Here is a 23,952-nt window from a genome sequence, read left to right on the forward strand (position 1 = left end):
GTGTCTTTAAGACAGAGATAGATAGATTCTTGATTAATAAGGGGATCAGGGATTATGGGGAAAAGGCAAGAGAATGGGGATGAGAAAAAAATCAGCCATGAATGAATAGCGGAGCAGACTCGATGGGCCGAGTGGCCTAATTCTGCTCCTATGTCTTATGGTCTTGACAGGACTGGGTTTGTTGACGTTGTTTCTGGTGCCGAGATCAATGCCAGATGGTCCATTTGGTTTCATTCCTTTTAGGCTTCGTAGTGGTTTGATATAACTGGGTGGCTTGTTCGGCCATTTCAGAGGGTATTTAAGAGTCAACCACCCTGCTGTGGGTTGGAGTCTCATTTAGGTCAAACCAGGTAATGACGGCAGACTTCCTTCCCTAAAGGACTTTAATGAACCAGATGAACTTTTATGACAATCGTCATGGTCATCATTACAGAGATTAGCTTTTAATTCCAACTTTATTAATTGAATTTATATTCCATCAGCTGCCATGGTGGGATTATAACCAGTGTTCCAGAGTATTAGCCGAGGCATCTGGATTGCTGGCCCAGTGACATTGCTATTATGTCACCGCTTCTCCTTTTATCTCTAGATGAACTTCTGACCACCCAACTGCTTCATTACCAGGATTGCCTACTTCCACTTCCGCCCATCTGCTCAAATCCTCATGCATGTATGTCATGTTACCCTCTAGACTTGGCTATTCCATTGCTCTCCTCGCTGACCTCCCATCTTGCATGCTACAAGAATTTAAGATCAAAACAAAACTGTATTCTAACTCGCATCATTCATTTCATCCATCACTCATGTTCATTGACATACATTGCCTCCCCATTCACCAATACCTTGATTTTAAAAATCTCTCTTTTTAAATCCCCATGGCTTCATCCCTTCCTATGTCTGAAACTATGCCAGCTCTGCAATCCTCCAAGATCTCTATTCTCTTCCAATTCTAGCCCTGGCCTCTTGTGTATCGTAAGAAGTCTCACAACACCAGATTAAAGTCCAACAGGTTTATTTGGTAGCACAAGTCACAAGCTTTCGGAGCGCTGCTCCTTCATCAGGTGAGTGGGAGTTCTGTTCACAAACAGGGCACATAAAGACACAAACTCAATTTACAAAATAATGGTTGGAATGCGAGTCTTTACAGGTAATCAAGTCTTAAAGGTACAGACAATGTGAGTGGAGAGAGGGTTAAGCACAAGTTAAAGAGATGTGTATTGTCTCCAGTCAGGACAGTTAGTGAGATTTTGCAAGCCCAGGCAAGTCGTGGGGGTTACAGATAGTGTGACATGAACCCAAGATCCCGGTTGAGGCCGTCCTCGTGTGCGGAACTTGGCTATCAGTTTCTGCTCAGCGATTCTGCGTCGTCGTGATGGCTGCCTTGGAGAACGCTAACCCGAAGATCAGAGGCTGAATGCCCATGATTGCTGAAGTGTTCCCCAACAGGAAGAGAACAGTCCTGCCTGGTGATTGTTGAGCGGTGTTCATTCATCCGTTGTTGTAGCGTCTGCATGGTCTCCCCAATGTACCATGCCTCGGGACATCCTTTCCTGCAGCATATAAGTTAGACAACAGAACAGAACTCCCACTCACCTAATGAAGCTTGTGGCTTGTGCTACCAAATAAACCTGTTGGACTTTAACCTGGTGTTGTGAGACTTCTTACTGTGCTTACCCCAGTCCAACGCCGGCATCTCCACCTCTTGTGTATCCCCAGTTTTAATTACTCCTCCATTAATGGTCATGCCTTCAGCTGCCTCGGCCCTAAGTTTTGGAATTCTTTCATTAAACTGTCCTCTTATTTTAAGATTTTTTAATTTAACTGTGCCAGTCATATTAATACTGTGTTTACAAGAGCAGGTTGGTGATTGGGAATTCTGTAATGAGTAACTCACTTCCTGGCTCCTCAGCCGAGATTAATGCAGTTCCAACACACTCAAGAAGCTCCACACCTCCCAGGATAAAGCAGACCAGTTGATTTGCACCCGATCCACCACTTTCAACATTCACTTCCTCCGCCCCTGGTATACAGTGGCAACAGTAGGTACTATATAGAAGATGCACTCCAGCAACTAGCCAAGACTCTTTCAACAGCACCTTCCAAACCCGCAACCTCTGTCAACAAAAAAAGCAAGGGCAGCAGGCGCATGGGAAAACCACCACCTGCAAGTTCCTCACCTAATCACACACCATTCTGACTTGGAGCAGCATTGTCCTTCCGACAGTGTTGGTGGTTCAGAATTTTGGAATTTCATCCTGAACAACACTGTGTGTACCTATACCACGTGACTACAACTGTTCAAGTAGGCAGTTTCCTATCATCTTCTCGCAGGCAATTAGGGATGGGCGATAAACGCTCACCTTGCGATTTAAAGATCACAAGAATTGGGTAAAACATGCTCCTTAAAATCTACCTGGGACCAAACCTTTCATCAGCTGTGTAATAAATCTATTGAAATGTTATGGCACAGAAAGAGGCCATTCAGCCCATCTAGTGTGCATCAGCCAAAAAAGAGTAAAAAGAAACTAGCTGCTCATTTTAATCCCACTTTCTCGTACCTGGTCCGTAGCCTTGCAGGTTACAGCACTTCAGGTGAAGATATCTTTTAAATGAGTCGAGCACTTCCGCTTCAACCCATCAATTCGGGCAGTGCATTTCAGATGCCCACCACACTCATGGTGCAAATGTTTTTCCTCATATCCCCTTTAATCCTTCTACCAATCACCTTAAATCTATATCCTCAGTATATGTCCCTCAGCCAGGGGAAACCAGTCTTCCCTATCTACCTTATCTAAGCCCCAAAATTTTGTACACCTCAATTAGGTCACCCCTCAGTCTCCTTTATTCTAAAGAAAACAACTCTAGCCTATCCAATCTTTCCTCATAGTTGCAATTTCCAATCTCTGGCAACATTCTTGTACATCTCCTCTGTACTCTCTCCAGATCAATTATGTCCTCCCTGTAACATGACCAGAACAGTACACAAAATTCCAGCTGTGGCCTGAACCAGCATTTTATACAATTCTAGCATTACATCCCTATTTTTGCATTCAATACCTTGTCCAATAAAGGAAAACATTCCATATTCTTTCTTTACCACCTTATCTATCCGTCATGCCAAATTCAGGGACCTGTGGACATGCACTCTAAGGCCTCTCATTTCCTCTGCTAATATCCTCCTGTACATTGAGTATTCCCTTGCTCTGTTTGCCCTCTTCAAATTCAATGGCTCTCAGTTCTACAGATTTAATTCAATTTGCCACTTTTTTGCCCACTCAACCAAACCATTGATATTATTCTAGAGACCTATACCCTTCACTCTCAACTACACGGCCAATGTTTGTTTCACCTGTAAATTTACCAATTGTGCTTCCCATATTTAAGTCCAAATCATTTAACATATATAACAAACAACAAGGGCCCCAACACTGAACCCTGTGGAATGTCACTGGAACTCACTTTCTATCCGCAAAACCATCCATCAACCATCATCCTTTGTTTCCTGTCGATGAGCCAATTTTGGATCCAAGTTGCTACCTTCCCCTGTATCCCATGGAATTTCGCCTTTTTGACCAGTCTGCCATGTGGGGCCTTGTTAAAGGCCTCACTAAAATCCATGTAGACAACATCCACTGTCCTACTCTCATTAATCCTTCTTGTTCCTCAAAAAATGTGATTAAGTTAAGATGCCATCTTCCCAAACAAAACCATGCTGATATCCCTGATCAATCACTGCCAGTGACAGTTTATCCTGTGTCTCAGAAGTACAACCATAGAATAATCCCTACAGTGCAGAAAGAGGCCATCTGGTCCATTGAGTCTGCACCAAGTCCCTGAAAGAGCATCCCATCCAGATCCTCCCCTCCACCCTATCCCTATCACCCGCGCATTTACCATAGCTAGCCCACCTAATCCACACATTTTTGGACACAAAGAGACAGTTTAGCATGGCCAATCCACCTAACCTGCACATCTTTGGACTGTGGGAGGCATCTGGAGGACACCCACGCAGACACGGGGAGAACGTGCTAACCACTGTGTCACCGTCCCTCCCAATTGATTCCAATAATTTGCCTATTACCAAAGTCAGACTGATTGGCCTGTAATTTTCTGGCCTGTCCCCCACACCCTTTTTAAATAATGGTACAATGTTCACATCTCCAATCCTCTGGTACCTCGCCTTTATCTAGTGAGGATTGGAAAATGATCCTCAGAGTATCCGCTATTTCCTCCCTGGCTTCCTTTAACAGCTTGGAATATAATCCATCTGGTCCTAGTGATTTATCCACCTTGAGAATTGGTCAGTCCCTCCAATACTTTCTTCTCTCATCATGCTTATTTATCTAATATTTCACATTCCTCCTCTTTAATTAGAATGGCTGCATCATCTCCTTAATGAAGATAGAGACAAAGTACTCATTGAGAACCCTGCATCAACGCATAAATGGCCACGTTTGCCCTGATAGTCCCTACCCTTTTCTTAGTTATTCTCTTGCTCTTAATGTTTGGTAAAACATCTTTGGGTTTCCGTTGATTTTACCTGCCAATATTTTTTCATATCTTCTCTTTGCTTTTCTAATTTCCTTGTTTACTTCACCCCAGTACATTCTATCTCCACTAGGCTTTCTACAGTATTAAGCTTTTTATGACTGTCAAAAGCTTTCTTTTTCTGCTTTATATTACCCTGTATGCTTCTGTATAACCAGGGGGCTCTAGATGTGGCAATACTGCCCTTTTTCTTTGTGGGGCCATGTCTGCACTGTGCCAAAGAATCTCGCTTTTGAATGTCTCCCACTTATTTGACACTGTTCTCCCTCTAGTCACCGTGTCCAGTCCACTTTCACCAGTTCACCGCTCAACTTTGTAAAATTTGTTTCCCCCAAATTAGAACTTTTACTCCTGTTCTATCTTTGTCCTTTTCCATAAGGATGCTAAATCTTGCTGTTTTATGGTCACTACCTCCAAAATGGTCTCCCACTGCTACTTCATCTACTTACCCAGCTTCAGTTTTTTTTCCTTTGGCCCAACTTGTTCATGCCACGCTTTTTTTTTAAACCACTAAGCTGGTCCAATTGCCCGCGTTTGGCCCATATCTCTCTATACCCATCTTACCCATGTAACTGTCTAAATGCTTTTTAAAAAACAAAATTGTACCCGCCTCTACTACTACCTCTGGCAGCTCGTTCCAAACACTCAGCACCCTCTATTTGAAAAACTGCCCCTCTGGATCCTTTTGTATCTCTTCCCTCTCACCTTAAACCTATGCCCTCTAATTTTAGACTCCCTTACCTTTGGGAAAAGATGTTGACTATCTAGCTGATCTATGCCCCTCGTTATTTTATAGACCTCTATAAGACCAGCCCTAAGTCTCCCAAGCTCCAGGGAAAAAAGTCCCAGTCTATCCAGTCGCTCCTTATAACTCAAACCATCAAGTTCTGGTAGCATCCTAGTAAATCTTTTCTGCACTCTTTCTAGTTTAATAATATCCTTTCTATAATAGAGTAACCAGAACTGTACACAGTATTCCAAGTGTGGCTTTAGCAATGTCTTGTACAACTTCAAGACATCCCAACTCCTGTATTCAATGTTCTGACCAATGAAACCAAGCATGCCAAATGCCACCTTCACCAGTGTTCATATCCCAGTTGATATTAGGGTGGTGGAAGTCTCCAACTATTATTGCCCTGTTGTTTTTGCACTCAGACATTTGCCAACATATTTGCTCATCTAACTCCTTTCCAATATTTGGAGGTCTATAGTACACTCCTAGAAGTGTGGCTGCCTCTATTTTATTTCTGAGCTCAATCCAAATGGCCTTGCTTAATGCATGATTTAGTACACCACCCTCCTCACAACTGTAATTGATTATTTAACCAGTAATGCTATATCCTCACCTTTTTATCTCCCTCTATCCTGCCTGGCAACTCTATATCCAGGATGTTGAGTTGCCATTTTTGCCCCACTTAAAGCCAAGTTTCCGTTGCAGCAATGATATCATGCTGCCATGTGTTTATTTGTGTCTTGTGTGGCTTTTGCTACCAAATAAACCTGTTGGACTTTAACCTGGTGTTGTTAAACTTCTTACTTTATTTGTGTCCCCAGTTCACTGGCTTTATTTGCTATACTCCATGTATTTACATATATACCTTATAACACTGCTGAATTTCTGTGCTGTGCACTTTTTAACCTGTGCTGCTTCTGTACTTAAGAGTCACTTGCTACTTTTCCACCCACTGTTCTCTGCTCTGAATTTTCCCTCAGGTTCTCATTCTCCCTGCCAATCTAGTTTAAACCCTATTTAATTTCCTATCTAACTCATTTGTACTAACATGGACCACGACCTCTGGCTGATTGCCCTCCCCCAAAAGAATGCCCTGCAGACGCTCTCTGACATCCTTGACCCTGGCACCAGGGAGGCAATATACCATCCTGGAGTCGTGTCTACAGCCATGTAACTAATGAACCCTCTTATTATTACTGTCCTTCCTTCCTTCCTTCCTCCCCTCTTGTACAGCAGAGCTACCTGTGGTGCCACAAACTTGTCACTGACTGCATTCCTCCGAGGATCCAACCATCAGTATCCAAAATGGAAAACCGATTGGCGAGCGGGATCCCAAGGGGCTCCTGCACTACTTGCCTGTTCTCTTCAACTGCCTAGTAGTCACCCATTCCCTTTCCATCTCCAGCCTCTGAAGCTGCAATATGACCACCTCTCTGAACATGCTATCCACATAGCTCTCAGTCCTGTGGATGTGCCACACTGACTCAAGTTGCTGCTCGAGCTCCAAAACCCAGAGCTCAAGTTTCTGCAGCTGGTGATACTTACTATACACGTGATTTTGAGGCCACCAATAGCGTCCATAACTTGCCACATATTACAGGGTACACAATTCACGTAACTGAATTGTCCTGCCATGGCTTAAGTTTACCTCCCTTCTGAAGCCTTCTATGGTTCAGTGTCAATTTGTTTGATAATGTGAAGCACTTGGATGTTTTATCACATTAAAGATGCTATATAAATACAAGTTGTTGATGTACTTCATTAGACCATCACCATTATTGATTTTGATATATTTCCCTGTTTGTGTATGAATGTTGAATGGAAATGTATGTTATAGAGTCATAGAGGTTTACAGCATGGAAACAGGCCCTTCGGCCCAACTTGTCCATGCCACCCCTTTTTTTAACTCCTAAGCTCGTCCCAATTGCCTGCGTTTGGCCCATATCCCTCTGTACCCACCTTACCCATGTAACTGCCTAAACGCTTTTTAAAAGACAAAATTGTACCTGTCTCTACTACTTCCTCTGGCAGCTTGTTCCAGACACTCACCACTCTCTGTATGAAAACATTGTCCGTCTGGACACTTTTATATCTCTCCCCTCTCACCTTAAACCTATGTCCTCTAGTTTTAGACTCCACTACCTTTGGGAAAAGATATTGACTATCTAGCTGATTTGTGCCCCTCATTGTTTTATAAGATCACCCCTAAGCCTCCTACGCTCCAGAGAAAAAAGTCCCAGTCTATCCAGCCTCTCCTTATAATTCAGGCCATCAAGTCCTGGTAGCATCCTAGTAAATCTTTTCTGCACTCTTTCTAGTTTAATAATATCCTTTCTATAATAGGGTGACCAGAACTGTACACACTATTCCAAGTGTGGCCTTGTACAATTCCAACAAGACTTCCCAACTCCTGTATTCAATGTTCTGACCAATGAAACCAAGCATGCTGAATGCCTTCTTCACCACTCTGTCCACCTGTACCTTCCACTTTCAAGGAGCTATGAACCTGTACCCCTGGATCTCTTTGCTCTGTAACTCTCCCCAACACCCTACCATTAACTGAGTAAGTCCTGCCCTGGTTCGAGCGACCAAAATGCATCACCTTGCATTTATCTAAATTAAACTCCATCTGCCATTCGTCAGCCCACTGGCCCAATTGATCAAGATCCCATTGCAATCCTAGATAACCTTCTTCACTGTCCACTATGCCACCAATCTTGGAGTGATCTGCAAATTTACTAACCATGCCTCCTAAATTCTCATTCAAATCATTAAATGACAAATAACAGTGGACCCAGCACTGATCCCTGAGGCACACCGCTGGACACAGGCCTCCAGTTTGAAAAACAATCCTCTACAACCACCCTCTGGCTTCTGTCATCAAGCCAATTTTGTATCCATTTGGCTACCTCACCCTGGATCCTGTGAGATTTAACCTTATGCAACAACCTACCATGTGGTACCTTGTCAAAGGCCTTGCTAAAGTCCATGTAGACAACATCAACTGCACTGCCCTCATCTACCTTCTTGGTTACCCCTTCAAAAAACTCAATCAAATTTGTAAGACATGATTTTCCACTCTCAAAGCCATGCTGACTGTCCCTGATAAGTCCTTGTATCTCTAATTGCCTGTAGATCCTATCTCTCAAAATACCTTCCAACAACTTACCCACTACAGATGTGAGGCTCACCAGCCTGTAGTTCCCAAGTTTTTTCCTGCAGACCTTCTTAAACAAAGGCACAACATTTGCCACCCACCAATCTTCAGGCACCTCACCTGTGACTATCGATGATTCAAATATCTCTGCTAGGGGGCTTGCAATTTCCTCCCTAGCCTCCCACAGTGTCCTGGGAAACACTTTATCAGGTCCCAGGGATTTATTTACCTTGATGCACTTTAAGACTTCCAGCACTACCTCCTCTGTTGTAAGTACGCTCCTCAAGACATCACTATTTATTTCCCCAAGTTCCCTAACATCCATGCTTTTCTCAACAGTGAATACTGATGAGAAATATTCATTTTGGATCGCACCCATCTCTTGTGGATCCGCACATAGATGACCTTGTTGATCCTTAAGAGGTCCTATTCTCTCCCTAGTTACTCTTGTGCCTTTTATGTATTTGTAGAGGCTCTTTGGATTCTCCTTTGCCTTATCCACCAAAACAATTGCGTGTCCCCTTTTTGCCCTCCTGATTTCTTTCTTAACTCTACTCCTACACCCTCTATACTCTTCAAGGGATCCATTTGATCTCAGCTGCCTATGCATATCATATGCCTCCTCCTCCTTTTTGACCAGGGCCTCAATATCCCGAATCATCCAGGGTTCCCTACTTCTACCAGCCTTGCCCTTCACTCTAAAAGGAATGTGCTTCCGCTGAACCCTGGTTAACACACTTTTGAAAGCCTCCCATTTACGAGACGTCCCTTTACCTTCCCACAGATTCCCCCAATTAACTGTTGAAAGTTCCTGCCTGATACCATCAAAATTGGCCTTGCCCCAATTTAGAATTTTTACTTTTGGGCCAGACCTATCATTCTCCATGGTTATCTTAAAACTAATGGAATTATGGTCACTGGTCCCAAAGAATCCCAACGTCCCAAATGTTGGATTCATTACTGCAGTTATGTATTTCTTCATTGAAAGAAATTAATTTGCTTGGACAAAAATTCATTCCCATCCTGTTCTTTTTCTGATCCAAAATACTGAGTGCTGTGCTATTTCATTGCTACTATTTCATTCTTTGATCATTTAGATTTACTATTTTTTAAAAATCTATTGTTATACTTATACACATTCTGGTTTATTGGGTTTCACTGTGGTCTTTTGCAGTGAAAGAATCAAAAGGGCGGTCTGAGTGAGATTGATTGCCCAAGACATGTAGGACATTAAAACGTGGGAAATTGATGCTGGAGTCGGCTCTTTGGCCCTTCAAGACTGTCCTGTTATTCAACAAGATCATAGCTGATATACTTGAACTTCACCATACTCCACTGTCCCTAATCCCTTAATTCCCTGAGTACACATAAGACCATGTGAAAGGACTGAGATCTTACGAGGTTTATTTCAATGGGATGATGCCCACACCTATTTGCATGTTGCGTTTCAACATAAACTATTTCATGTTCTTTAAATAATTTGATGCCCCAAAAAACCCGAAAGGCAAGACTAATTTTCCATGTAACATATATAGAGCCATAGAATCCCTACAGTGCAGAAAGAGTCCATTTGGCCCATCGAGTCTGCACCGACAACAATCCCATCCTGGCCCTATCCTTGTAACCCTACATAATCCCCCTGACACGAAGGGGCAATCCCACCCAGATCTGTTCCCCGTAACCCCAAATATTTACCCGCTAATTCCCCCCAACCTGCACATCCTGGGACACTAAGGGGCAATTTAGCATGGCCAATCCACCTGACATCTTTGGAGTATGTACAAAGAAAGTTATACCCCACGCAATTATAAAATAGATCTGACAAGATGAAGATTACTCTTCTCTCTATAGAAGATGTGCATTCACAGTCATCCCAAAAATTCAGTTGGCTAGTTAGTATCGTACCACCATTTGTGAGATCTGAGTCGATCTCCAGAGGAAGTATTGGTTCTGGTAAGGGGAAAAAAACTGCTAGTTTGAAAGAAGAACCCTATTGAAGCCACACTTGATGTATTAAGTGCAGTTTTGGCACATTATTACTTCAAAAGGATGTTGATGCTTGGATGACACCGGCTAGGATTATTCTGAATTTAGAGTTTATAGGTACAAGGAGCGTCTTAGAGCTGCACTTTTCTTTGGAGAAATAGAAACCAGATTCAGGCACTAAACTGCTGGGAAGTATAGGTATGAACAGCTATTTGACACATTCAACTATGAATGCAGAATGAGAGGTTTGAAATTGCTGTCAAGCAAGACTAAATAGATTTATTTTTCTGCTGTGTAGTAAATATGTGGAAGAGATTTTGTCAAAACAATTAATATTAATTATGCTAAAGTGAATCAAATAAAATATTTGGAAACATGCTGAAGATTACAGGGTTTGTTGTGTGCTGAAATAAATATTTTCCTGTGCAGTTGGGTATAGATGGGGCTAAATCAGGTGGTAAATAGGATCTAAGTTGCAGAGATAGGGGATCGAAAAAATAGTGTCACGGTTTTTGCGATGAAATCTTTATAGAGATTTGGATCTACTGTTTGCAAAGTGTTTTGTTTGGATTTTAAATAGATGTGTGCATTGTGCACCTTTGTCGTAGGACCAGTGACCTGAAATTTAGAGTGCTACAGAGTAAATAAAACATGGCTTAAGTGTACCCCATGCACTTCCTTGGGGGGAGGGGCCAGGCACAAAAGATTAACAGAAGTCAGAAAATATGTACTTTTTTTTGTACACAGCATATTTATTAGAATCCTCTCCAATCTCAGGCCCCCTATCCTGCGGCAGCGTGCACACTTCAAATTCTCAACAAACCAAGAGACAGCTCCACCAAGCCCACCAATCCGGATGTTTGAATGGATCCAGCGCTAAATTCTCTTTGAACCAGCCATGTGGACACCTGGTGCCAACACTGATGACTCCATAAAGTGCCACATTTTGACATCCGTGAATCAAAGTTGACCGTTGGGGAGTTTCTGGCACCACGATGTTCAGAGTTCGATGGTCAGCGTTAAAAGCAGTTTGAAAACTAAACCAACGTGTTTATGAAAACGTATATCTGCTGTTTTGATTTGCAGAGCTCGTTGGGCGGTTCCATAGTTTTGGTGCCGCTCTGGTCAAACTGCCATAGACACAAGACCTGAACCAGGATGTCCACTGCGCTGTCACTTTACAAATCAGACGTCAGCTTTGTGTTGCTGCTGCAGGCAGGCCGGCAGCCCCGTGATCTCAAAGGTAGGCGTTAAGCAGCAGTGACATCTTGAGGAAAATGCACACAAACTAGGAAAGGAGAGACAAAAGCACCTAATGACCTCATATTGGGGCGAACAACACAGCATTTTTCAGCATCCCTTGGACAGTCACATATGAGCAAATTTCGCAGTAGCACTGCGCCTGTTTACTAAACTTGATTTTTTTTGCGGATGGGGGGGGGTGGATTACTGGATTCACCTAGCTGAGAGGCAGCTATTCATTATTCGAATGATTTGCTCACTGATGTATTCGCTATAGGTGGACAGCTAAATAACGTTGCAAAGTGGATCACAGTCTGTTCACAGAAGGCAGGTTTAATGATTGATATCTTATTAGTTTGAATAATTTTTTAAGTAGCAAGCAGGTAGAAATATTCTGGTGAGGTGAAAAGCTGGGAGATAAAACTAGTATTCACTCAAATGATTTGTTGATACTCTAACATGAGTCAGAATGTCTTGGGGCATTAAGCAGAGAAAAGGAACCTAGTTCAGCTGTCTAAAGGATAAATGTTTTAAATTATCACTTCTCGGCCTTTTGGCTAAGATCAAGTGTAGTATGGTCGGCAGCCCATGGTCTGCCGCACTTGGTTGAGGTCATTAGGTTACACTGAAGCTTCATATGTTTCATATGAAGCAATTTTTTAAAGCAGCATCTCGGCCTTTTGGCTAAGATGCAAATGAGCTCAAGTCTTGGAGGAGGAACCTCCCCCTTCTCCAATCAGCTTGGCTCATGTAGATCAGGCCCAGGACAGGGTGGTTTGGTCGCTCGCCCTGTCTTGTCAGCCTGGATCTGAAATGTCTCAACTTGTTGAGACTCTGAATTGGATTTGATTTGATTGAATTGGAAAAGTATTTTTAAAAATGTTTAAAATTCCACTAGTGGCTTTGCTGGCTCTTGTTAAAAGTCTGACATGGAACACAGCAAGTAAAAACTGAGGACATGTGGCACTAATATTACCAACCTGAAGACAGCTTCACAATACTGAGTGCTATGCTATTTCATTGCTACTGTTGCATTCTTTGATCATTTATTTTGGTCATTGGAGGACAGATTTATCTTGAATCATCATATATCTATATTAAATTTCATTGTACCTGCAGGCTGTATTTAATTATTTGATAGTAACTAAATATTAGATATTTCATTGTTTATGTTCCATAGAAGGAATCTGAGATGCACGGTTAAACCTCTATTCTCCTTCTCACCATGCTCTGCCACCTACAAAATGTTGTGGAATGAACGCTAGAAACAGAATTTATAGGCCACCTGCTCACAGAAATCAAAATTATGTTTGGTTTTGACATCTACTGTCTGCATCCAAGGTGTATTGCAGACTCTTAAATGATCTGAGGAAAAAGGTACACTGAAAAGAAAAGGACAAAAGGGAAGCAATGGCCCAGGGTATTGCTCTGTGCACCCAGGTTCAAATCCCACCATAGCAGATGGTGAAATTTGAAATCAATAAAAATCCGGAATTAAGTCTAATGATGACCATGAAATCATTGTTGTAAAAAATCATCTGGTTCACTATTGTACTTTATGGAAGGAAATCTGCTATTCTTACCTTGTCTGGCCTACAGCTGACTTCATATGTGTGGTTGACTCTTAAATGCCCTCTGAAATCACCTAAGAACCACTCAGTTTTCAGGTAGTGATGGACAACAACTGCTGGCCCAGCCACCGACATCCAATGAATAAAAAGTGTATAAATTATATATTTGAGTGTACATCAAGTGTGGCAACTGGTCATTTTTCTTCTATTTTTTTTGAAGCAATGGATTTTTTGAGGCATCATGTAATGGAACTGATTAAACTGAAATATTTGGAAGCAATCTTTTCATGGCAAATTAATGCATCTTTTTATTTTCAGGAAAAGAAAATGTTTTTCTTTTAGAGGTACCATGTTAAGAGAATCATGCTCAAAATACTTTATATTTCTCTAGACCCAAACTTTGTTAGAACATTCCTTACAACATATCGGTCCTTCTGCAAGCCCCGAGAGTTGCTAAGTCTTTTAATTGAAAGGTATGTTGTTGTAATATATGATTTTTTAAAGCAATTTATTATTTGTCCATAAAAGTTTCAAGTAAAAAATATATCCTCTGTATTTGTGCAAGACCAAAAACAGTCTAGAGCTGAGTATTTTTATAAATGTAACAAATAGAATTACACAAATGTCCAACTTTTCAAAGCTTAAAGTAACCACATATACTGTTGAAGAAAGCTGACAATTTCACAATTTCACAAATTAGGGTTGGAATTGCTACCACAAGGAAAGTTGTGGCACATAGCATGGATGTATTTAAGGGTGAGCTAGATAAATACATGGAGGAGAAAGGAACAGAAGTATGTGTTGATAGGGTGAGCTGAAGTAAGGTGGATGGAGAACTGTATAGAGTGTAAATACTGGCATAGACCTGTTGTGTTGAATAGTCTTTTTCTGTGCTGTAAAATTCTATGCAATTCTAGAATTGTTTTGTGCCATCTGATGGATTCACAAGTGCAGAATAATAGTGAGAGAGAAGAAAGTTAATGAAGGTGACTACAGGCATGGCATGCACAATGTTCAGTCAGTACAAAATTTATTCTGTGGATAAGTATGTTCTGATTACTAGCCAAATTTAGTTATGTTTGCTATCAGCTTACAATTTTATGGAGTTTATTACTGATGTAAAATGTTAGTTCTCTGCCCTCTTATTCATTTGACCAAATCAATTATCAATGTTTATAACACTTCATTTCAATGTACATATTTTGATTTTATATTTTTGTACTGCATTTAATGTCAGATTTGAGATTCCAGAACCTGAGCCTACAGAAGCTGATCGGAATGCAATGGAGCATGGTGACCAGCCTCTTAGTGCAGAATTGAAACGTTTTAGGAAAGAGTATGTTCAACCTGTGCAGCTTCGGTAAGCAGCATTTTATAATATTGCATTAAAAAATGAGATGCCTTAGTATTCTCAGAAACTTCTAAAGTGATATATTTCAACAAGATGCTAAATCAGATGTAAAATTGTATCATTTTCTACAGTTAAAAAATTCTGACGATGAGGCCCTGTAAATGAAGACATTTGGCATCCATGGCTGGCAACATGTCTGCTCCATTCTGATTCCTGAGGTGTAGCAGCAAGCCAGGAAACCACAGGCTTCATCTAGTGTTCTGTTCCCTAAACAATTTGGGAATTTTCATCCTGTGGTGAAACTACTTCCCACTCTATCACAAATTATTTAGTTTAGCTTGGATAATGACTTTTAGCTATGGTAGTCAATGATGCTTGATCTTTCACAATCAAGGAAAGAAATAACACTTGCACATGCCCTGGCATGTTAATAAAAGTCCACGAATAGTTGCAATGCAGTTATGTTAAAACATTTGCAACCTCACTTGATAATTAGAAATTAATAGTCTCCATATTTCAGGGCCTCCAGTTTCTTACCATAACAGTCTCATTTAGAATCATTAGGGTATTTTAAGGTGCCATTTTAGGCTTATTAGGGAATTGCTTCTCCTTTACTTCCAGCGGATTTGGACTTCAGGCCCATTTTTTTAATTTCGAAAGGCTGTGACTATCAGCAGAGCGTTACATGTATATATTGTGTTTGATGATGGTAGTCACTTTGTTGCACTAAAATTGAAGCTACTTTCAAGTTTATTTATGTTACCTTGTGAAATCACCAATGTCTTGATTGGTCAATTTAGCCCTAGCTTTCAAAAGTGGAGTCCATCAGGATTTATGTTACATGTTAGGGACCACATCAAAAACTCCAAGGCATATTCTGAAGTTAGGCTAGACCCCAGCTATTTTTGATTGTGGCATTAGTGTGAGAATAAGGTGTTTCACTCCAGGTGTGATTCTATTGACTCACTAGGAAGTTTAACTTCATTTAACAATACAGTTTAACTATGACAAAAAAAGTTAGTGTAACTATTATCAATTGAAACATGACAAGACACGATTCTTAACTGCTTGCCAATCTCTATTAGTTCCAATTTAAGCAATATTCCTCATTGGCATAAACGCATCTTCAGTTAGCAAACAGGCTTATGTACTGGTAAATGGGCTGCTGGTCCTCAAACCTCCAGAACACCTCTGGAGAGGGATACTATTTTCTGGTAGGTCCTAAAAAGCCAATTGCAGTGAGAAGAAAAAGAAAAGGCCTCCTGCTCCTTGCAGACCCAACCAGAAAATTGCCTGCTTGTCTCTGTAAGCGTAGTGCCTCCCATTAGCACATGACTCTGTCTCTGTCAATCAACCTAATCAAACCATATTCTGAAACCCCAGGGGACAAACCAAAAATAAACAAAACTGCATTCACTCAGATTAAAACTAACACCCCAATATCTAAGATCTTCTTCTACATCCTCAGCATGAGCAGACAGATCGGCACCAATTAAACAGAGCGGACTCTTAAGCAAACCCTTCATCAGAACCATGATATAAATGCATTTCTTAAAGGCACAGTATCATCACATATATTCTTCATTAATGGCTCAATAACAAATGGTTACAGTCATTGGTGGGCTGGAGACCTGTGCATAGAGTACTTGGATTTAGAACTTTGAGCCTCAGCATCTGTTTTTTCAAACTTCAAATATTGTGGGACATTAACATTTGGGTCTGATTCAACTTCATAATCAGGAAGCAATGCAAGGTAAAATGAAACTAAAATCCCTAAATGAGGAGCTTCATGGGGAAATTAACCTTAAAATAAATATTTCAGTTAATATAATGTGAATAATTGTTAAGATTGTGGTCAGGTTAACAGTCGCAATTGAAAATAATGAAAGCAATTATTCAGACTTTCAAAAGGGCATGAGATAAATGTTGCATTAGTTTAGACAGATATGTTGGATACCATGAGCACCCTATATTTCATGTATGAACAACCAGAAAAGGTGGATTTGAAGCAAGACACATCTCACGATGCATCACTCTATTAGTTTTGCACTGTAGTTTTGATGTAGATTACATAATTAATGGAGGGACTTCGACAGCCTTCTGTCTCAGTGTTATCTTCGGTTACATAAATGTCTTAGAAGTGTGCTAATATTTTAAACTGCCAAAATGTGAACCTTAGCAAATTCTTAGCCAGTTAAATGCAATATCACGGAATAGGTTTACGCCACCAACTGAGCATCTCCATGTGAGAACTGGATTAAATTTCTTTTATTGCATTCTCTCAGAGTTCTGAATGTATGTCGACACTGGGTGGAACATCATTTCTATGACTTTGAAAGAGATGCAGAATTATTATATCAACTAGAAGAATTCATTGGGACGGTTAGAGGTGAGGAGACCTAAACTACAGCAAATCTGCAAATATAAATATACAAAAGCTGCAGTATTTTGTTAATGGAGTGTGATTTCAGTGACTTGATACTGTTTTGTGATGCAGGTAAAGCCATGAAGAAATGGGTTGAATCTATCAGTAAAATCATCTTGAGGAAAAAACAGGCACAAGCAAATGGACCATCGCATGCGATCACATTTGAAAGTTTGCCCCCTTCTATAGAATGGCACATAAGTAGAATTGGTCAAGTTGAAGCATTTGACCTCCTAACTTTGCATCCAATAGAAATTGCACGACAGCTAACTTTATTAGAATCTGATCTTTACAGGTAATGACTTTTCTGATGCTTTTGAAAGTGAATGTCCCCATGTTAAATAGTAGTAAAGAGTTTGTTATGAACAAATAAACTTTTGTAGACATGATATTTACATTTTCAATATTTTACAGCTGTATGATTAAATTTTTGAAGTTATCAAAAGGGATCATTTCCATACTTGGAATATATAATTTCTGTCACTTTTAACAGTATATTTATAATACAAACAATTCTACCAGATTTTTTAGCTTTGCAAAGTTTAATATTGATTTAGTAATAATTTTCTGGTCAAATATTTATTATGAATTCAAGAGTTGAAAGCAGTGATGTTTTCCCCAGATACTCATTGGTAACTTAGTAGAGCATTAAAGTTTTAACCAACATTTTTCTAGACAAGGTGCTTGTTTAAGAAATTAATTATATAGTTGATTGTAGTAATGATTTAAAGCGGTGAAAATTCTTTTGGAAGATTTACCAAACAAAAATTAACTGATAAAATTTGAACTGTTGATTTAATATTTGAAGTTTAATGACCTGTTGGTGGTTTTCAAATTATCTTGCCAAGGAATTTGACCAGTTTCACTTGAGCATAGAAATTGTTCATGTTTTTGTGTATCTGGATTTTAGAGCTGTCCAGCCTTCAGAACTAGTAGGAAGTGTATGGACAAAGGACGACAAAGAAATAAATTCTTCAAACCTCCTCAAGATGATACGGCACACTACTAATCTCACTTTGTGGTTTGAAAAGTAAGGAGTTGATGTGTATTTTGTGAGTGTGTCATGAATGGAGGGGATACATCAGAAAAAGTAAAATTTGAGGTTATGGCTGGATAAAGTGACACTGTGTATGTTACTATTAATATTAAGACCAAATTATACTGAGAATTCTGCTTACTGAAAAGTCAATGCAGCCTTCCTTGTTGTTGATTAGGAGACTGCATGGTATAAAGGCTACATTGCCAAATTATTTTGAAGCAAGTATAATTCTGAATTTAGTTAGTGCTGTGTACGTATAAAACAGTAATACGTTATGTTTGCTACCAAAACCTGATTCGAAACCTGATGTTATTTTCATAAAAATATAATTGTCAGTTGGTAGTACGGAACTTGAATACTGCTGAAAAGAGAGTCATGTTGCCAAAACCCTTTGTTTTATATTCATCAGGACAAACCCAAGAATGCCTAATTTCAAACAATGCGTTGATGAATGCAAGATGAAAAGCTTTGGCAACATGTCTCCCTTCAGCAATATTCAAGCAAAGTGGTTAATAGTCAATATTAAAATCCTAAATATTTTTAATGGTGCCACCTTGAATGAAGATCAATTTATGGTTTTCAATGAACGTTGAATCTTCTGCTTGCATAGAATATAATATTGTTTGAGATGAATTTTTAGTGAGGTCATTCTGAAAGTTTTGCTGGACATTTCGGGTGATATTCTATTTCTGAAAATCTTGAAGAGATTTATTGTTTTCCAACAATTATTTTTCAGTCATATGCTGTTCAGCTTTAAAATAAGCCAATTTCTAAACATTCTGTGACAATAAGCAGATGGTCAAAGTTATAGCATCCAAGCTTTAAATAAGTGTTGCTTCAAGTTTTCCCTTGTGTTTACTCAGACTGCGATACACATAAATGATAAGTTTATGGATCTTTTAATTTTCAGATGCATAGTAGAAACTGAAAACTTGGAGGAAAGAATAGCAGTTGTCAGTCGAATAATTGAGATCCTGCAGGTTTTCCAAGAACTAAACAATTTTAACGGAGTTTTGGAGGTGGTCAGTGCCATGAATTCATCTCCTGTTTATAGACTGGATCACACATTTGAGGTATGTAGTTCAACCAGATGCGCAGAATTGCTTGGAAAAATAGAAAACTTTATTTAAGTGCCATGACCACGTAAAACGTGCTTCTTCAAAGTGGTCCATGAGCTAAGAATTTTAAAGTTTGGTTTATTAGTATCACAAATAGGTTTACATTAACACTCGCAATGAAGTTACTGTGAAAATCCCCAAGTCGCCGCACTCCGGCGCCTGTTCAGGTACACTGAAGGAGAATTTAGCATGGCCAATGCACCTAACCAGCACATCTTTCGGACTGTGGGAGGAAACCGGAGCACCCGGAGGAAACCCACGCAGACACGGAGAGAACGGGCAGACTCCGCACAGTGACCCAAGCCGGGAATTAAACCCAGGTCCCTGGCACTGTGAGGCAACAGTGCTAACCACCAAGCTGAATTTGTGTGTGTTTGTATGTTAGCCCCCTTATAACATGTAAGTGGTTCAATTTAAAAATAACCAGCAGCAAAGCTTTACTCTTTGAACAAGATAACGGTTAGTTTATTACAAAACACTGCTGTAAGTTATTTAAAATAAAAAAATAAAGTTACTAACTGAATACATAGATACATAGATGAGGATAAAAGATGCTTAAAAGTATGAAATTCACATCAGCTCTTTAAGATGTTGTTGCGGGCCTGTGACTTCATGTTGAAGTGTTGGTTGCCTGGAGTGAAGGGTTGAAGGCGAAGAGTTGTGTTCGGCAGCTATGTAGTCAAATAGTTGGAGATTGCCTTTGTAGGTGGACTCAGCAGTTCTGTGGTTATGGCATTTGCCGATTGCCATGACATTTTATAACAGAACAGCAGTTGATTTCTGAATGCCCTCTTCGCCCTCCCAGGGCAAGAACTGTCTCGGATGATGTCTGTCCTTGTTCTTTCTCTGCATAAAATGGCTGTTCTCAGCCAGCCTCCACACAATTCAAAACTCAAAATAGCTGTTTTCCCGAACTGTCAAATTATGCTTTCACATTAGATATTGGGATGCTCCAGGTCTTGGGCATAGTCCCATCTATTGTCTTTTAGCCAATGTAATTAATTTTTCAAATATCTCGAACATTAATTTTAATGGCTCCCATTCTTCCAGGTTGGGTGAGGTAGGAAAGAACTATTCACACCTCCAGGCCATTGTCAGTGAGTTTTTGCTTACCCTTGTGGAAATGCACATTGAATTTTAAAGGCCTTCATGTGTCTGGATATGTCTGTTTGCAATCCACTTGGAGCCTTCCAAAAGCTTGACAAACATTGAGGTTGCAAAAAGCTTAGGTGACTTTTGGCAGCCATTTTTAAGGCTCCTCGGGTCAATTTAAAAGAAGGTTCTCCTATGAAAGATATGTTTTGTCTGTGTAACACGCAAGAAACAATACTTTTCACTGTATACTAATACATGTGACAATAATAAATCAAATCCTATAAGAAGGATAAAATAAAATAATTGAATATTGTCATTTCAGTTGCTCCTGTATATGACACTCACTCAAACTGCCCTTCCCACATTTTCTTTTATGGAAGAAACACATTTCCACACAGAGAGAATACAAGTTTTGACACAATACTTACTATGTGGGGAGTCTCAAAGGAATGCAGTTGCTAAAGCGAACATGCCTAATTGTTAGATTATAGTGCAGTGAGTGTGAAAAATGCCATACACAAAATAAAAGTTTGTATTAATGAATAATAACCCTTTATTCAAAGAATGCAGTTAATAGTCTGTAGTTAATTATGTATGTCGTTTTAGCTGTTTTTTGACATTACTAAGTCATAGGGGATATCATAGAAAACATGGTTTGAATTTTGTAAAACTAAGCTGAGCTTCAATAAAAGTAAATTTTTACGCAGCCTTTGATGGATGGATGCAAGCTCATGTTGCCCAGATGGCAGGTTTCCAGTCTGGACCATGGAACATGCTGACCAAAAATTCAAATTTATTTTTATTATTCCAATTATCCTAATAATAGAGGACTGCTTGCTTGATGCTTATATTTTTAAAATATAAATTATAGAGGAAGCAATTCACAAGCTTTTAATAAAGAATAATAATTCTAATTAAGACAGTTCAGAGTTTGTAAATATTTCAGAATATTTTAAAGATCTACTTGCAATTATAAAGCCCCCATAAAATAAACAAATTGCCCAAGGTGCTGCAAGAAGTGTTATCAAATATGGCTTGGCATTGTCATGTGCGATAATTAGGAGAGGTGACAAAAAGCCCAGTCAAAGAGATTGGTTTTAAGGCGTGCCTTAAAGCAGTAGAGTCAGGCAGAGAGGCTTATGGAGATAATTCCAGAGTTTGGGGCCTAGACAGCTGAAGGCACAAGGAAATCATGGATGAAAGGAACTCCAATTCAGAGGTTTGTAGAGCTGGATGAGGGTACAGCAATAGCACGGGATAAGGCTATAGAGGGAATTTGACATTTTTAGTGTTGCTGATCTGGGACCCAATTTAGGCCAACATGATGGGTGAACAGGAGTTAGTGCAACTTAGAACATACGCAGCCGAGTTTTGGATAAGTTCAAGTTTATGAAGGATAGAACATGAGTTGGTGACATAACAAGATTGCTGAATAAAATTTGTGGTGGATGTTAGATTCATGAATATCAATAGAAACATTCAGTTCAATTCAACTTGAAGTAAAAGTGTAATCAAACACAAGCAATCAAATACAGAGCAAATTACTGGAACACTTCTCAAATTTGAAGAGTTATTTACAGTGACACCTCCAAAACCCAATCTGAGTGTGGGAAATCCTTTGGTAGTGATAATGTAATATTGTGACCCATGCAACCAGTCAATGCTTTAGTGCGATTGTAATTTGAAAACATGAGATTTATTCTGAACATTGTCACAGAAGGGATAACTAGTTGATGAATCTTAGTTAAAGTTTTGCCTCCTTAACACTGCTGAACTTTGCTGTTTGGGATCTGAGCAGCAGAAGGCAGCATTTATACTACAGTCTAAGATCTATATTTGGACTCTGAAACCATTAGGTGCTGAGGTAGACTGTCATTTTTGAGATCTACTCTACTCAAGTGCACCATTGATTCAGTTTACGTGCCATCTTTAGCATCACTTCAAAATGGGAAAGTCCTTGTAGCACATTAAAGGTGATATGTAAATTCAGCCCAAGTTGTTCCACAGAATGAGTAGCAAAGGAAGTATTACTGACCACTTTTAAAATTTAATGGTCACACATCTAGAATACTGTTTACAGCTATGGTCACTGTGTTTAAGATAAGGGGCAATGGAAAGAATTTGGGGAAGTAGAAGGGTGTTTTGTCCCGTTGGAAAACTAGAGGTCATGATGATAAATCAAGATACCACAACTTGCCCATGGCTTAGAGAATAACATATTCGTACTTGGTCATCAACTTAATGGATATGTCATGAATTTAGCACAGTAAATTATTCATTGAAACATTCAAATAGCAATTGGATCAAGTCCAAATTCAGTATTGACCAGGCTTGTAGATTGGTGGGGACGAAAGTGAACAAGTTGATTGATGGACAAATGGATTTTTATCAGTGTTGCCTACTAAGCGTATATTCTTCATTTCTTACGTTCATAGCAAATACCAAGTCGACAAAAGAAAATTTTAGAAGAGGCTCATGAATTGAGTGAAGATCACTATAAAAAGTATTTGGCTAAACTCAGATCCATCAACCCTCCATGTGTGCCTTTCTTTGGTAAGCTTTGTGACCCTTTTTCTGTGGTAACTGATGTTATGAAAAGCCATAATATAACATAAATATGTCACATGATTCTTGTTGCATTGGTAGTCAGTTTCATTTTTATCCACTTAATTCCTTTATTCATTGCTATTTCTTTGTTCTAATGTGGATAGTTTGGAGAAATGTTCTGCTCATTCAGCACTGGATGTCTGATAATTTAACAAAAGTTGAAGGAGTTGAGAGAGGTGGTGGTGAGGTGGAATTAGCTGTTGACAACATACATACAAAAACTAATGCTGCATTTTTAGATGATATTGCTGCGGTGCAGCATGTGGATGAGAATTGGGAGGGAGCCAAGAATAAGTTATTATGGGACACCAGAGTTAATTGTGCAGGAGTGGGAAGAAAATAACGCCTCTACTTTCTCTGAAGACTAAGAAAATTTGACATGTCAGCTACGACTCTCACCAACTTTTACAGATGCACCATCGAAAACATTCTTTTTGGTTGTATCACAACTTGGTATGGCTCCTGCTCTGCCCAAGACCGCAAGGAACTACAAAAGGTCGTGAATGTAGCCCAATCCATCACGCAAACCAGCCTCCCATCCATTGACTCTGTCTACACTTCCTGCTGCCTCGGCAAAGCAGCCAGCATAATTAAGGATCCTGCGCACCCCGGACATTCTCTTTTCCACCTTCCGTCGGGAAAAAGATACAAAAGTCTGAGATCACGTACCAACCGACTCAAGAACAGCTTCTTTCCTGCTGCCATCAGATATTTGAATGGACCCACCTCACATTAAGTTGATCTTTCTCCCTAGCTATGACTGTAACACTGCATTCTGCACTCTCTCATTTCCCTCTCTATGAACAGTATGCTTTGTATAGCACGCAAGAAACAATACTTTTCACTATATACTAATACATGTGACAATAAATCAAATCAAATCTCACCCAGCCCCTATTCCCATAACCCCACATATTTACCCTGCTAATAATCCCCCTGACACTCAGGGCAATTTAGTATGGCCAATCAACCTAACCCACACATTTTGGAGTGTGGGAGGAAACCCACGCAGACACGGGGAGAGTGTGCAAACCACACGGACAGTCACCAGGTGCCTGGCATTGTGAGGCAGCAGTGCTA

At 39.8% G+C, this 23,952-nt stretch overlaps 1 protein-coding gene and 1 pseudogene across 2 annotated transcripts in view; both read left to right on the forward strand.

Moving 5' to 3' along the window:
• Positions 1-23,952, forward strand: part of sos1 (son of sevenless homolog 1 (Drosophila)) — a 251,367-nt gene that overhangs the window by 206,264 nt on the left and 21,151 nt on the right. For both annotated transcript variants that reach the window (XM_078230163.1, XM_078230164.1), the window contains exons 11-17: positions 13,629-13,710; positions 14,475-14,597; positions 16,874-16,977; positions 17,086-17,308; positions 17,924-18,043; positions 18,963-19,125; positions 22,701-22,818. In XM_078230163.1, coding sequence (XP_078086289.1) covers positions 13,629-13,710; positions 14,475-14,597; positions 16,874-16,977; positions 17,086-17,308; positions 17,924-18,043; positions 18,963-19,125; positions 22,701-22,818 — 933 coding nt within the window. The remainder of the gene's footprint in view (positions 1-13,628; positions 13,711-14,474; positions 14,598-16,873; positions 16,978-17,085; positions 17,309-17,923; positions 18,044-18,962; positions 19,126-22,700; positions 22,819-23,952) is intronic.
• LOC144504914 (U2 spliceosomal RNA) lies at positions 12,204-12,423 on the forward strand (annotated as a pseudogene).

Source organism: Mustelus asterias, chromosome 15, assembly GCF_964213995.1.
Source record: "Mustelus asterias chromosome 15, sMusAst1.hap1.1, whole genome shotgun sequence".
NCBI lineage: Eukaryota > Metazoa > Chordata > Chondrichthyes > Carcharhiniformes > Triakidae > Mustelus > Mustelus asterias.